The sequence below is a fragment of the Carya illinoinensis genome, chromosome 16 (assembly GCF_018687715.1).
Source record: "Carya illinoinensis cultivar Pawnee chromosome 16, C.illinoinensisPawnee_v1, whole genome shotgun sequence".
NCBI classification, from domain to species: domain Eukaryota; kingdom Viridiplantae; phylum Streptophyta; class Magnoliopsida; order Fagales; family Juglandaceae; genus Carya; species Carya illinoinensis.
The window spans coordinates 382175-399320 of NC_056767.1; the positions used below are offsets into that span (position 1 = coordinate 382175).

At 36.1% G+C, this 17146-nt stretch overlaps 1 protein-coding gene across 3 annotated transcripts; it reads left to right on the plus strand.

The window, feature by feature from the left end:
* The first annotated feature begins 11002 nt into the window (after positions 1-11002).
* On the plus strand, positions 11003-16350 carry LOC122299270 (protein decapping 5-like). Of its 3 annotated transcripts, none has more exons than XM_043109406.1 (8): positions 11003-11348; positions 12758-12858; positions 13277-13348; positions 13438-14382; positions 15301-15366; positions 15537-15731; positions 15842-15949; positions 16026-16350. In XM_043109406.1, exons 1-8 carry the CDS (start codon positions 11192-11194, stop codon positions 16170-16172), a joined length of 1791 nt encoding a protein of 596 aa, XP_042965340.1. In that variant the 5' UTR covers positions 11003-11191; the 3' UTR covers positions 16173-16350. The 3 variants fall into 3 exon arrangements, with proteins under 3 accessions (XP_042965340.1, XP_042965342.1, XP_042965341.1); XM_043109407.1 differs by having other exon boundaries at positions 11005-11348; positions 15845-15949; XM_043109408.1 differs by lacking the exon at positions 15301-15366.
* The last annotated feature ends 796 nt before the right edge of the window (positions 16351-17146 follow it).

Genomic DNA, 17146 nt, shown 5'->3' on the forward strand with positions numbered 1-17146 from the left:
GCTTGGTCTATTATTTTATAAAGCGTGTGATTGCTAAATTGCTTGGAACATTATTTTATAAAGCGTGTGATTGCTAAATTGCTTGATCTATTATTTTATAAAGTATGTGATTGTAATCTAATATTAATGCTATTTATTGTTGGTACTATAGATGGATCAATCAAATGAAACACCCGGCGATGTAAGACCTTCAAAGGAAATGAGTCAAAAGACCATGGAATCAACGGCAACTAATGATCCACTTTCTCCACCCTCCAATGTAAGTAAGCCATCTAGTGGTCCTGGGAGTGGTAGGAAGAGATCTGTAGTTTGGGACTATTTTAAAAAGATTAAAACTGAAGATAATTCAAGACCTAGAGCTACATGTAATTTTTGCAGGACTACTTATGCTTGTGATCCTAATATAAATGGCACAAAATCAATGTTACAGCACTTGGAAAAAACCTGTAAGAAGTCTCCACTTAGGAAAGTGGATAGAAACCAATCTGTATTAGGTTTCCAGTCTGGAGAAAGTAGTGGGGGGCTTGTATCTATTGCTTTTAGTATTGAGGCTTGTAGAGCAGCCTTAGCTGAAATGTTGGTTATTGATGAGCTTCCTTTTAAATTTGTGGAAGGGGAAGGGTTTAAGAAATTTATGCTTGTTGTGCAACCTAGATGGAATGGAATTCCATCACGTGTAACGGTTGCAAAAGATATTTTTAAATTTTATTTGAGAGAGAAAGACAAGCTGAAAAGTGCTCTTAAGGGGCAGCAAATTTGTTTAACCACGGATATATGGACATCTGTGCAAAATGTTAACTACATGTATCTCACTGCACATTTTATTGATGACTATTGGAAAATGAACAAAAGAATTATCAGCTTTTGTAAGGTGGAAAACCATAAGGATGAGACATTGGGAAAAAAAATTGAAATGTGTTTGCTTGAATGGGGAGGCCCAAAATATTTACAATTACACTTGATAATGCAAGTTCAAATAATGAGATAGTTTCGTATATTAAAAGAAAGACAAGGAATAAAAAAGATACGATTTTGGAACATGAGTTCTTGCATATGAGATGTTGTGCTCATATCTTGAACTTAATTGTTTGGGATAATGGTGAAAACCGACCCCTTTGGCTCGGTTTTTGGGTAGAACCGCCGCCGACCTATGAGAGGGAAAACGGTGGACGGACCGATCGTAACCGGTCGACGGGGAGGAGAATAACCGGCCGTATCGACTACGGCGGTTCTCTAGCGGTTTAAAGTCGGTTCTCGATTCCCCTCCAGCGGCATCGTTCGTCTGAGAGAGTAGAGAGAGACAGTTGCAGAGGAGAGAGAGAGAGAGAGGGTTAGAAACGCAGAAACGGAAAGGAGAAAGGAAGAAGACGATGGGTTATATTAAACGGCGCTGTTTGGTTTAACACCAGACGACGCTGTTCTAATTTTTTTACTCACCTTACAGACAAAACGACATCGTTTGTTATAATAACAAACGACGTCGTTTAATCTGTGTGTAAAACACAGACCTAAAAGTAAAACGACGCCGTTCTACTTAAACTTAAGTGGAACGGCGTCGTTTCATATTGATAAAATTAAAAAAAAAAAAAGAGGAATATTACATTGGCCTGTTCAGCGGTTTGAGCCGGCCTCAAACCGCAACCGAACCGACGATAGGCGGTTTTGCTAAAACGTTGCCGCCCGCTGACCGGTTCCTTGGCGGTTTCCGCCGGTTCCGGCCTCCGGCGGCCGGTCTGAGTCGGTCACGGCCGGTTTTCCGGTTTCTTGTATACCCCTAGTTCGGGATGGGTTGAAAGAATATGATCAATCAATTGCACGAATTTGAGTGGTTGTGAAGTATGTGAAATCATCTCCACAAAGGTGGAACACATTTAAGCAATGTTGTGATAGTGAGAATATTACTTGTAAAAGTATTGTATGCTTAGATGTACCAATTCGTTGGAACTCCACTTTTATGATGTTGGATAGGGCTGAAAAGTTTCAAAAAGCATTTCAACGGCTAGAGGATGAAGATTCAGGATATGTTAAGAGCCTTGGGAATGATGACAGTGAGGATGATGATGGTGTTAGTGAGTTGGGTAAAGGAGGGGCATCCAAGTTAAGGCCTCCAACCATGGATGATTGGGATAAGAGTAGGTTGTTTGTAAAATTTCTAAAACTTTTTTATGATACAACCTTGCGTTTTTCTGGGGTCAATTATGTCACTTGCAACTGTTTTGCATTTGAGCTTGTGATAATTCATGCTGCAATTAATTTGGAGTGTACGGAAGGGTCTCATAAATTGAGGACAATGGCATTTAATATGAAATCTAAATTTGAGAAGTATTGGGAAAATATTGAAAAAATGAATCTTTTGTTGTATATTGCATTGATTATTGATCCTCGATATAAAATGCGATGTCTAGATATTCTTTTTGAAGGATTCTATGAGGATAACACTTCAAAAGTTCTTATATTGTTGGATTTGGTTAAAGATGTTTTGACTCGTTTATATGATAGTTATTGTGCGAATGAGGAAAGTAATGTTGGGGCACAAGATCAAACTATGAGCCAATCAAGTGAGGGATGGGCTGCTACTGCAAGTTCAAATCCTGGGGTAGGTGAAGGTGATTTTGGGTCAATGGGATCATATATCAGTTTAAAAGTTCAGATGCGGTTGGAGTCGGAGAACTCTTTGGAGAGTAAATCTGAATTAGATAGGTATTTAATTGAAAAACGTGAAAAGAGTGATCCAAAATTTGACTTGTTGAATTGGTGGAAGGTTAATAGCATTAGATACCCCGTGCTTTCAAAAGTTGCGCGGGATGTTCTTGCAGTTCCGATATCTACAGTGGCTTCTGAGTCAGCTTTTAGCACAGCAGGTCGAGTACTTGATCCTTTCCGCAGTAGCCTATCTCCACTTATGGTTGAAGCCCTTATCTGTACACAAAATTGGCTTCGCTCATCTTCTACCCCGTTAAACATTCGCACTTTAATGGATGATGTTGAGGAGTTTGAGAAATTTGATACAAGTATGTAGCATTATTCACATTTTCTTTAAGTGTTTTTAAAATGTATATCATATTAGTAATTTATCTTAATTATTATGCTTTATTTTTTCCTTTTTGTGTAGAGCTTATGGAAGACTTAGGGAGTTCTTCAAGACCCACTTCTTTAGTTGGAGACGATTAAATTTAAGGTATGACAACTTGTATATTTTATTTTCTTAAAGTTTTTTATTTATTTATTTAATGTAATTACTAACTTTGTATTGAAATTAACTGCTTGATTTATTTTAATACAATTGCAAGGTTTGTTGAATGGACTATTGGATTTGGTGGCTACGTGCATAGCTATTATTATTAGCTATTTGTTCTAGTTGTAAGGTTTTTTTATTGGATGTTCTTGTAATTTGAACTTCTAATTTAGATTTGTAATTTTGATTTGTAATTTGTTGGACTTTTGGACTTGTAATTTGTTAAACTTTTTTATTTGTATTTTAGACTTTTGGTATTTGGATTTGTAATTTGTTAGACCTTTGGACTTGAAATTTAGACATTTGAAATTTAGACTTGTAATTTATTGGACTTTTGGATTTGTAATTTAGAATTTTGGACTTATTTTATTTTATAGTAGAATTTTTTTATTATTATAGATTTTATTTTCTTGTAGCAGTTTTATTTAAAGGCTTATAAGCTTAGAACATATTTTTTTTACACTAGATTTCATATTTCAGTTTTTGTGTTGTAACAATTTTTTATATAGTAGAATTTTGTTTAGATAGCATATTAACAATTTATAAGGCAGATTTTTTGTAACAGATTTTTTTTACATAACAGATTTTTTTTATAAAGCAGATTTTTTATAGCAGATTTTTTTTACATAACAGATTTTTAAAACAGTTTTTTTTTTTTTAAAAACAGAATTTTTTAATGACAAATTTATATTTTATTAAAACCGGAAAACCGGACCAAACCGAACCGAAAACCGGAATACCGGTTTATAAGGAAAATAAGTGTGTAATCGGTTTTGAAAAATACAAAACCGGTACCTACCGGTTCGGTCCTAGATTTTGTCCAAAATCGGACCAAACCGGTCCAATTACACCCCTAATTGCCACCCATCAATAAAAATTTTTCCATGATTCAACAGCAAGAAATGCATAGCATCGTGCTTTTAGGTCTGCCTTCTCTTGACTCTATGGCACTTGTTGTTAGGCAACCATATAACCCATCCAAACCTTCATACAGACCACCTAACTCCCAAAACCATGACAGACCCTTTTGCACACATTGCAAAATCCAAGGCCATATTCTCGAAAATTGCTTCAAATTAGGCAATGCACAACCCCCTTTACACTCACTGTCATTAGACAGGTCACTTGGCAGAAAAGTGATATAAACTCTATGGCTATCCCCTTGGGCATAAACTGCATGGTAAGCATAATTCTCTTGATTTTTCATCTGTCAATTCACTTCAGTTGAACCAGTAGCATCTACAGATAAGCAAATGACCTTCATAAAGACCAATATCAACAATTGTTGTCTCTATTGCAATCAAATGAGGCCTCCATTGCCAATCACTCGGTTAATAAATGTTCAAGCAGATTGTACTCCCTCTTTTGTCATGAATGGTACTCATTTCAGTCTCACTTCATCCACACAAACACAGAACATAGCACCTCAAATATCTTGGATCATTGACAATGGTGCTACAGACCACATAGTTTGCAACACCTCATTTCTTTTAGCTATTACCTCACATCTCTTTTGTGGTAAAACTTCCTACTGGTAACACAACACCTGTTACTCACATAGTAACTATTAAACTCACCAACACTTTAATACTACACAATGTGCTCTGTGTTCTCTCTTTCACTTTCAACTTAATTTCAGCAAAACAATTCACTAACTTCCTTTCTTGCTGTCTCATTTTCTTTTCACAAAATTGCTTTATTCAAGTCCTTTTGTCATGGATCATGATTGGCATGGGTGAGATGAAGAATGACCTATATCATTTGGTTGTTGCTGCAGTCCCACCTACAACACTTATTCATCAATGTTTGTTGCTCTACCTAATAGTTCTTCTAGTTCCTCTACTTTCAACTCTATTGTTTTAATTTCAAATTTGTGGCATTGTAGAATGGGCCACACTCCTATTCCAAAATTGAGTGTAATTTCATATCCTTCAATTAAAAATTACTTATCTTTTATTTCTTATAATCAACTTTGTCTTGTTTGTCCAATAGCAAAGCATAACAGACTTTCTTTTCCCATTAGTAAACATAAAAGCAACAAAATCTTTGAGTTCATACACTGATATCTAGGGACCCAACTCCATTACAGCCTATGATATTTCTAAATACTTCTTAACAATTATAGATGATTTTTCAAGAAGTACTTGGATCTATCTACTCAAAGCCAAATCACATACCAGACCTTGTATTGAGGCTTTCTGTAACTTAGTGCAAACTCAATTCAACACTAAAGTTCAAATTCTAAGAAGTGATAAAGGCCTTGAATTTCAAATGACAAATTTTTTCAATAAACAAGGGATCATCCACCATAAAACTTGTGTCGAAACCCTTAACAAAATGGTATTCCTGAGAGAAAACATCAACACTTATTAATCATTGCTCACGCTCTTCAAATATAATCCAATCTTCCACAAAGATTTTGGAATGACTGCATTCTCATTGCGGCATACATTATCAACAGGGTACCCAATCCATTGCTTTCCAACAAAACACCATTTGAGCTTCTATTCAACTCACCTCCCACCTATTCATATATGAGAGTATTAGGATGCTTATGTTTTGCCTCCACCTTATCTCAAAACAGAAGAAAGTTTGATCATTGAGGTAGAGAATGTCTTTTCCTTGGATACCCCTTTAGAGTCAAAGGCTATAAACTCCTTGATCTTGACACTAATTCAGTGTTTATTTCCAGAGATGTCACTTTTTATGAACAAGTCTTTCATTTTTATCATTGCACTACTCCCTCCACCACTCCTCAGATGCCACCTTTTACCCAACTTACTTCTCAGATACCACCTTTTATTATGCCTGCACATTCTCCTTCAATTTCACCACAACTCCCCACTCATCCTACTTCACTCTCTCATTCATCTTCTCCATTACCTCAATTCTCTTAATCCATTCTACCTGCACCTTTATTACCTTTAGATTCTTCCTCTCCACCTACTCTTAGAAGATCAATTAGAGCTAGAAGAGCTCCACAATATCTCCAGGACTTCCATTGCTAGCAAATTTCTTCTCACTCATCCACTCAATCTGTGGTGTCATCACCTTCTTCTTTAGGTATATCATTCCCTTTGTCTACCTCTATTTCATATGATAAATTGTCACCAGAATTTTCTTTCTTTTCTACCACTATCTCTTCACACACTGATCACACAACTTATAAACAAGCTATAAAGGATATTGACTAGTGTAAGGCAATTGAGGCTGAGATTGAGGCTTTAGAATTCAACAATACTTGGATCCTCACTGATTTACCATCTGGTAAGGTTTCTATTGATTGAAAATTTGTTTACAAGACCAAATACCACTCTAATGGTTCTGTTGAGAGAAAGAAGGCTTTGTTGGTTGTTAAAGGTTTTACTCAACAATAAAGGATAGACTATCATAAGAATTTTTTCCCAATAGTCAAAATGGTCATTGTGAGAACTATTCTTGCTCTAGAAGCTATCAAGGGTTGGCATCTACAACAGTTTGATGTTAAAAATGCTTTCCTCCATGGTGATTTCTATGAGGAAATTTATATGAAAAGACCACCTGATGATACTAAAGATTCTCCAAATCAAGTATGCAAGCTACTCAAAAGTCTTTATAGGATTAAACAAGCTTCTCAACAATGGTATGACAAATTTTCTCACAGTCTCATTCAATTGGTTTCACTCAATCTAAGGCAGATTATAGCCTTTTCACTTGCATCCATGGTGATACTTTCACAGCCCTCTTAATCTATGTAGATGACATAGTCGTGGCTAGCAATTCTATTAATACCATTCCCCTTCTCAAAACCTTCCTCAATCATCACTTTAAAATCAAAGACCTTGGCCCCATAAGATATTTTCTTGGCATTATGGTTGTTAGATCGCCATCTAATATCCATCTTTGTCAAAGAAAATATAGCTTAGACATTCTTGTTGATTCTTGCCCCTTAGCTTCCATACCTTTAAAAATTCTCATAGACCAAAATCACAAACTAGCAAGTCTTCTAGTTCCCCTCTTCCTGATCCTACTACTTATAGGCAGACAGATCACTTTATCTCACCCTCACAAGGCCAGACATTAGCTACCCTACAAAAGTCCTTAGTCAGTTTCTCGATCATCCCACTTTCACTCATCTTGCAGCTGCCTACAAAATACTCAGATACATTAAGAATGCTCTTAGTCAAAATATTCTTCTTTCATCCAACTCCTCACTTCACCTTAAAGGATATTGTGACTCTAATTGGGTCTCTTTCCCTAACTTTAGAAAATCCATCATTGGTTACTGCATATTTCTAGGCCATTCTCTCATCTCTTGGCTATCCAAAAGGCAAAATATTGTATCTCAATCTTTTGCTGAGGTAGAATACCATCCCATGGTCTTCATCTCCACAGAATTCACTTGGCTTTGACAACTTTTACCTAATTTTTCTGTCTCTCATCTACAACCTGTTGACTTATACTGTGACCATCAAGTTGCCATTCATATAACAACTAACCCTGTGTTCCATGAAAGAACAAAACATATAGAATTTGACTGTTATTTAATCAGAGACAAAATCCTTGAAGGTAGCCTTAAAACTGCTTATGTTCCTCCTTTTCACAACTTGCTAACATTTTTATAAAGTCCTTGCCTTCTTATCTTCTATACTCGCACCTCTCCAAGATGGGAATATTTAATTTCTATTATCCGTCTTTTGGGGGGTGGGGGTATTGGGGCAACATACAAAGTAGCATACATCATCATGCGCCACTATCCTGGAGCTACAGGATCATGATGATCCACTCACTCATGGTATCAACAATGCAGCAGTTCTTACATAAGCTTCCCATGAGTCTAGCATTATTCAGCAATGATTCTATTGTAAATTAGTTTACTAGAAAGTCCCTCAAGCAGATGAGGTGTTATGTACATTTTTGTATTTACAGAGTTAGTTAGCAAATTGTACAAATATTCCTTTTTATTTCTAGTTTGGCAAGTTGTTATATTTTTTGCTATATATAGATAGCAGTAGTCTGTAAAAGCAACACGCACATGAATGAGAAGTAGTAGTCTCATTTTTTATCAATTCACTTTTATTGTTCTTCTTCCCTTTCTCACTATTCTTACGAAAACCATTTACAAAACAAATGTTCAACTCAAGATTTAACACTAACCACATTCTAAAGGTCCGTGATCTTTTCCAAGAGCGCCTCATGGTCCTTCTTCATCATCATCGCCTTGTCCATTGTTAAAAACCTAACCATTATTCTAAAAACATTAAGAATGTAAAATAGTAATTTTAAACTTTAACCCTCATAATCATGACAAACTTCTCCCAAAAATAAAAAAATTAAAAGAGAAATAGTCCTTTGCCTTTTCATGTTTAATTGGGTCTCAAGATCTATAGAGGAGCCCCTCAAAATGATTTACTTTTTGTAGACGATAGTGTTATTTTTTATAAGGCAAATTCTAATACAGATAAGAAAATTCAAATGTTGTTGAATAAATATGAACTTGCATCGGGATAGAAAATAAAGTACAAAACTTCTATGATGTTTAGTAGAAATGTGACAGATGGGATGCAAAATGAAATTATGTCAATGTGGAGTGTTAGTAATGTTCAGCAATATGAGAAGTATATTGGCTTACCTCTTGTGATAGGTAGATCAAAATCACAAGTTTTTTCAAAAATCAAGCAAAAAGTTTGGCAGAAGCTATAGAGTTGGAAGCAAAAGCTTTTATCTCAAGATGGAAGGAAGGTACTTATAAAAGTAGTGGTACTCTCTATCCCTATTTATGCAATGAAATGCTTTAAATTACCTAGTAACCTATATACTGATTTGGAGAGAATGATGACATGATTTTGGTGGGGCTAGAAAACAAATGAGGGAATGATGCATTGGATTAGTTGGGATCATATGTGTGAGTCAAAATTCAGAGGTGGGTTAGGTTTTAAAGATTTGAGGATTTTGTACATTTCTCTCTTGGCTAAACAGGGGTAGAGAATTTTGCAAGAAGAGGATACTTTACTTTAAAAGTAAGTTTCTTTGATTTAGCTTTTGGCATAAATCCTTCATATGTATGAAGAGGAATTTGGGAAGCAAAAAACTTATTAATCCAAGGATGTCGATAGAGAATAGGTGATGGAAAATCAGTAAAGATTTGGAAAGATGTATAGATTCCTGATCATTAAGTAGGAAATAAGCATGGTGGTGGTAGAAGATAGTGAAAACACTGTTGATAATCTTATTGACAAAAATATTATGTGGTGGAATACCCAAAAAACTAGAGTTCTATTCAATCCAATTGTAATTGCAGACATATTAAGATCATTATCTGTACAAGAGAAAATGAACTCTAGTTAAATTCAGTGTTAAAAGTGCATACAAATTTTTTAGAGGGAAGTTAAGAAACCAAGGTGAGAGCTCCAATGCGCACAGACGGAAAGCTCTATGGAAAGTGGTATGGAAGATGAAAACTCTAAATAAAGTCAAGGTTTTTGCACGGAGAGTTAGTAGAGAAGGCCTACCTACCCAATATGATCTTATAGGAAAAAACATGTTGATGTTGAAGATAAGTGTTGGTTATGTCAAATCAGTTTGGAAGACCTTCCACATGCTTTATTTTATTGCCATACCATTCAAGATGTTTGGAACAAATATATTCCTTCTATGTTGAAAATTGAGAAGAATGTGAATATAATGGATCTAGCATTGTTTGTGAAAGAGGAGGGCAATATGGAGGATCTGACTACTTTTTTTTAATAGCTTAGGGACTTTGGTTTAGAAGAAACAGGATGGTATAGGAAAAAGTAAGTATTGAATCTAAAAATGTGATTGAATATGCCTTGTCTATGTAGAAAATTTACAAGGATTTGGAAATTATACGAAGCACAAAATCTAAGGCTATCTGTCGCTGGAAACCCCCACTTCATGGCTACCTCAAATTAAATGCAAATGGAGCAGTGCTTTTTTTATTAACATGAGGCATGTGTGGGTGCTATTCTTATGGATGATAAATGAGATATTGTGATGACTGCTAACAAAGTGGAGAATGAGGTAATTGGCTCAAAAACTATTGAGCTCCTAGTTATGTTTTAAGGCCTACAATTAGGTGCAAACTTGGATTTTTCTAAGTTAATCCTTGAGAGTGACTGTATGCAAACTCTTTTCTAGCTCTCAAAAACTTGCTAAAAGAAACAAAGAGCTTTTTGCAACCATTCATAGAATGCAAAATTCAATCTATTCATAGGTTGGGAAATGAAGCAATGCATAGGCTTGCTCGTTATGCTTGAAATGTTGAGAATATTAAAATGTGGTAGGAAGATGTCCTAATATTTATTTCTCAAGTTACATGGCTTGACAAAAACAATATGTAATGGTTTTTTCCTATGGTTTTATTATATAAAAAAGATTATGTTAATTAATATATTATTTTTTTATCTAAATAATTAATTTATAAAATTATATAAAATATAACAATATTATTAAAAAATAAAAAAAAGAATAGTAAAAATGAAAAAAAAATTAATTGTGTCATTTTCTTATCCATTATTCCATAAAAAAAAATAAACAATAAAAAATAAAAACATAAATATAATTTTTTATTTTATTATTTACAATTTAAATTATTAAAATCGATACATTTTATCTTTAAATTATTATAATATATTTTTTTAAAGACTTAATGGTTGATATTATGTTAAGTGAAATATTAATAAGATTTAACATTTTATATTTTGAAAAGGTTGAGGGTTGGGACGTTGGGAGGTTTTGAAGATTTTTCCTAAAAAGAATAGTGGGTGTTATTATTCATTATTCGTTAGATCTCCTCCCGATAATCACAGAAAAAGCCACACGACACGGCCCCATAACCTAAACCCTACTTTCTCTCTCCCTTCATTTCCTTCTCTCCGGCCTCTTTCTTTCTCTCCGTTAATTATAGTGATAAATGATCTTAGGGTTATTGTAGTTTATGATTGGAATTGCAAGATTATGGCTTTGGCTTCCGAAAGTGCTTCCAGACCATCCACTACATCGGCCGATTCCTACATAGGGAGCTTGATTAGTTTGACTTCCAAGAGCGAGATCAGATACGAGGGCGTACTCTATAACATCAACACTCAAGAGTCCAGTATTGGACTTGAAAATGGTACTCTTTTTTCTTTCTATTTTGTTTTGCTTCCCTCTTATGATTTTCTAACATCAATACCCAAGAATCAGTTCTTCGAGGAGGAGGACGCCAGTTTTGTTCGTTTGAAGTTGTGTGGTTATTTTATACTAAACCCCCATTGCTGTAGAGGGCGTGCTTTGAGTGGCACTCGCCAGGTAAAATGTTTTCGGTGCGCACGACTCGTGCAACATCGGAACATTAACTTGTCTATATAAATGCTATGGGTAACGGTCATAACTGTATGTTTTATGTAAGACTTGGGTTAATCAATCGTCTAACTGGGAAAGTAGGGATGTTTGTGGGTCTCAATTAAAACACCATCTCAACTTATGTAATTCTTTAAGTTCAAGATGAGATAATCTTTTGATCCCTGTCATAGTCTCAATTGATCTTTGGAAATTGGAGTACTCTTCAGAAAATAATCTTCTATTTTTGTTTGTAAATAATTATGGTTTGGATGCATTTGGACATAGCCTGAGGTTCTTGTATTTTCCTGATTATTTGCCCATATTCTTGTTTATCCTCTGTCATGTACCCTTTCTTTTACTTAAAAAAAAAAAAAAGAAAGAAAGAAAGCCCCCTCATGGTTATTGGAGGTTTACCTGGCCATTAACTTCAAGGCCCCGTGAGATTAGTCGAGGTGCGCGTAAGCTGGCCCGGACACCCAAGGATATCAAAAAGAAAAATGTACCCTTTCTTTATATATTTGGTATACGATGAGTGTTGGTAGAAGCATGCATAAGCGCAAAGCACCAACGAAGCACATTTACAAAAGCATGCTTTTCTATGCTTTTTCTATGAGCTTAAAGCATTGATGATTTCAAGACCCAGAAAATGTTGTAAACGAATATTCTTAAGTATTTAGTTGATATTGAAGATTATTTACATGCCATGATGCCACATATTGTCATATTTGATGTGTATGCTTTGAACTCTATATAATAGTTGATCAATATAAATTTTTACCGATCAAAAAAAAAAAAAAAAAAAAAAAAAAACCTCGATATAATAGTTTAAGTTGTTTTGAAGTCAATATCTATAATTCGAGAGTTTTTGGTCATGGCCTTTTTTATTTGATTTAGCCTTCAGTAAGGCGCCCACTTGCACTTTGTGCCTAGACTCTCGAAGGCATTTTTGTGCGGAATGCTTTCACCAACACACTATAATATATTTATAACAAAGAGATGTTCAGATGGATCATTAATGCTTGTATATATCTTTTAATGTAGGTAATGGATGGATTTAGTTCCAATGACTTTCGTGCTGTTTTTCAGCTTTAGTTTGTAATTAGGTGTTTTCTCTTGTATACTTCATGTGTACTTGGGCTATACCTAATTACATGGTCTTTTAATAAATTTCTTATAAAAAAATATCTTTTAATGTGGCAGTAAGGTCATTTGGAACAGAAGGAAGGAAAAAAGATGGTCCACAAGTCCCTCCCGGCGACAAAATCTATAAATATATACTATTCCGTGGGAGTGACATCAAGGTATCTTATGGGCAAGCGGCCTTTGGCTCCTCTTTATGTTGTTTATACCATATTTACACCATTATTTATGCTTAATAATGCCAAGGTTTATGTTTACATTGTTTCTAGTGGTTCCCTGTATCAAATCTGCCTCTGTATGTTTGACAAGTCGAGATGAAACATAAAATCTGTCGAGATGACTGTAACAAGTACATTTAGTCTTTGACATTGACTTTCAATGACCTTTAAAATGGAGTGGCTTTGCCTTTTAGTGGATGGAATGGGCTGAGATTTTATGTTTCATAAAAAATGGAAAGAAGGAAAAGAACTGAACTGACATTAATTATCATATCAAGGTTCAACTTTAAGCACTTCCCCTTTGTTAATATTTTTATTTGAGTAGAAAGTTCCTAAACATTCTTTAAGCTTCCTTTTGCAGGATTTACAGGTTAAATCTTCTCCACCTGTTCAGCCTATGCCACCCATAAACATTGATCCTGCTATTATTCAGGTGATTGGAGTGAAGACCTTTTTTTTTTTATCCTATTTCAAATTAAATCAGCTACACTATTCTGAATTCTTTCTAATTTCTTATTGCAGTCTCACTATGCTCGCCCAATTTCTACTTCTACAAGCTTGCCTCCTGCTGTTAGTGGGTCTTTGACAGATATTAGTTCCCATAGTGCACAGTTGGGACTCCACGGGTCAAGTTTCCAAGGTGGCCTTCCTTTGTATCAGCCTGGAGGTAATATAGCATCTTGGGGAGCTACACCACCTCCTTCTAGTGCAAATGGTGGTGGGCTTGCTATGCCAATGTACTGGCAAGGATACTATGGCCCACCAAATGGGCTTCCTCATTTGCATCAGCAATCTTTGCTTCGTCCACCACCTGGGCTGCCAATGCCTTCTTCACTGCAGCCGCTAATGCAATATCCTAATTTTAATGTCTCTTTACCCTCTGGTTCATCAAACTTACCCGAAGTTCCATCTTCTTTGCCTCCTGCCAGTTCTAGTTCCATGAATTTAAGCTCCAGTTCTTTAGCACCATCAACTTTGTCGTCAACTCTGCCTCCTGTGCCATCAGTTACACTAGCTTCTGAAACATTAATAAACTCGGTGCCCAGCAAGGGCCCCCCTAGTTCTGGCCTTCCAACAATTGCACTAGGTTCTAGTATGCCATCACTGGCTCCTTTAGCGATGCCTAGCCCAGATATAAATGCTATTTTGCCAACAATCTCCAACAAGCCTAGTGCATTTCCCGGACCAATCTTGTCATATCAAGCCTCTTCTCAATCTACCTCATCTATTGTTGGAACATCCAACACTATTCATGCAGAAGCACCAGCGCCATCATTAGTAACTCCAGGTCAGCTGTTGCAATCTGTACCTAGTGCAGTTGCTTCTTCCCAAACTTTACAAACAGCGCATAAGGATGTAGAAGTGGATCAAGTATCATCTTCATCATCAGAATCAATAGTCCCAGTTCCAGCTGAAGGTCAGCCACCACTACTGCCTTTGCCAATACCTTCACAAACTTCTCAAAAGGTGATCCGCTTATATATGTTTCTGTCTTTGTGTCCAATTAACTGCCCACTTGTTTCTGTTATTTACACGCTTGGTACCTTAGTTTCTACTTTCGATATGTTTGGGCTTGGTCGTAGTTTCCCTAGCTTGGTATTTTGAACCCCTAAGGGTTGGCTCTAGTGGTAAAGGCCTTGGACTTGAGGGTATGTCCCCCTAGGTCTAAGGTTCAAATTTTCTTGGGTGCAAATAATCTCTAGGAGCCATGGGACTGGGGGATTTTCTTCTTGAATTATCCGAGGTGCACTTGTAGGAAACTCCTTGCCGAGAGCCTGTGCACCCTTGGAATTAGTCGGGACGTTGTTCCTAGACACCCGGTGCCAATAAAAAAAAAAAAAAAAAAAAAAAGAAGCTAGGTATTTTGAATTGCTTATTGTGAGATGAGGGACGGTAGGTTCCACCCTCCCCAAAGAAACACTGTTGCCAGCTAACAAAGTTTTCTTTCAGTATTTTTTGTGAGCTTTAATTCACAATATCCGAGGTTGTCAATAGGGTTTATCTGACCCTATCCCGTGTGCCCTCGTTTCGTTACAAGCTGCTAAAAGCACTGTATCTTGCAGTTTTTGTTTAAGTACTCTTCCCTCTTATCTGTTTTTTTTTATAAGTAATATTAAATTTTATTAATGTAAAGAAGGCGTAAGCCACTTCCCTCTTATCTGTGAGATTTACTTGCTGGATGTCCAGAGGTTGCTACATGTGCTAAAGCAATTTTGTTTCTCTTCTCTCCTTTGAAGTTGATTGAACTTGGTGCTTTTTTATGCTAAACAATGATAACAAATTTAAACCTATGATTGAAGTTATGTGCATGTGGTTTGATGAGTATGCTGACATTGCTTCTCTCTCTCTCTCTGTCTCTCTCTCTCTCACACACACACATTCCAGCCGAATGGAACTCCTTTTCAATATCGTCAAGGTTATCGGGGACGTGATAGGGGAAGAGGAAGTGGGGTAATTTGTTGTTTACTGTTACATTTTAAGTTTAAAAACTCTGATCAAGGTACTGCGGATGGCATCTTTCCCCAGCAAATCTTGATTTACACAATGAACGTGATTTATAATTGGCTTGATGCTTTCATTGAATGTGGGTTTGGCATGAAATGTTGCCATTTTCTGTGCAGAGTTCACGTCCAGTAACAAAATTCACTGAAGATTTTGATTTCATAGCTATGAATGAGAAATTTAAGAAGGACGAAGTGTGGGGTCATCTTGGCAAGAGTAATAAATCTCATTCAGGGGAAGGGGATGGAGAAGTTAGTGATGAAGATGATACTCTAGATGATGAAGATGCTCAACCATCAAAGTTTGAAGTCAATGTGAGATTTGCTGTTTTGTGCCACTCTGACTAAATTGAGTTCTGTTGAGGGTGGGAAAAACGCATTTTTCTGCTTTTACTTCGTTATGATATGTAGTTTCTTTGTGTCAGCAGTCTGTCTATAATAAAGATGATTTCTTTGATTCCCTCTCCTGCAACGCACTCAATCATGATTCACAAAGGAGTAGATTCTCTGAGCAAATGAAGATAGACACGGAGGTAATGTGTGTTTTGATTTATCTCGCTCCAAGTTTTTGTGGGGTTATTTCCAACATATTTGGTGGTTTGGTTGCAGACTTTTGGTGACTTCACAAGATATCGGGGTGGTCGAGGGGGTCGTGGGTCTGGGCGTGGTGGCCGTTCTCGTGGTGGTTACTATGGAAGGGGGTATAACTACGTAGGGAGGGGCCGGGGACCAGGCATCTTCGGTCGTGGCCCTTAGGGACACTTGGAAAGACTTGTGAAATGTTGTAGTGGGTAAATATGAAGCCCGTCTTCCCCTGACAGCAAACTGGTTGAGGGCTGTGCTTATTACGGTTGTCTTTTATGTTAGATTGTCCAGAAAATAAAGATTAGGATATGGATTTTGATTTTTAAATAGTCTTGATCTGTTTTCCTCATTTAACGATCCTTTTCATTTGAAGTTAAAAGGAAAGAACGGTTTGATTTTGGAAGTGGAAATATCGGCTACGATTTTAACTTATCTCATCGTTACAATTTTTTTAAAATTTTATATAAAATAAAATGAATAATTTATTTTTTTAAAATTTTTAAATAAAAATAATATTAAAAATATTTTATTTAACTTTTAATTTTAATTTTAACTCAACTCATTTTGTATATACAAACGAGAGCCTCTTTTGATTTTGATCAGTTCAGTCCTCTTAATCAGTTCTAACCACACTGGTGGTGGATGTCAAATCCGCTTTGGTGTCGGAATTAAATTAAATCGTCATTGAAGCCGTGTGAAATGGCGATTACTTTTGCATTACGTTAATTGGCAGCATCTGAAAGTTTGGAACTCTCCCTTCCCTCGACCTTCATAGAAAGCAAAAACTCTCCCTTCCCTCGACCTTCATGGAAAGCAAAGCAAAGCAAAGCACAGACCTTCCCTCGACCAAACCCCTCCGCAATGCCGAAGCCGTGTGCCTACACGGTTAGGATTTTGATAGATGCTCCATCGTCCGTACTCAGCTCAGAGCTCTACAATCCCTTATCGTTATAGTTCTAATCAATCATTCACGCACAAACTAGAGAATGTTATACTGCAGAGATGTATACTTGTTTATAAATGATATAGAACAGTTGTTAACGCTCAAAAAGGGTTTCAACCCGGTCGACTTTCTCATCCAATATAACCAACCCTCTTTACAGTTGTTCTTATTGCTTGATTTACATTTAAAGCATCATAGAATT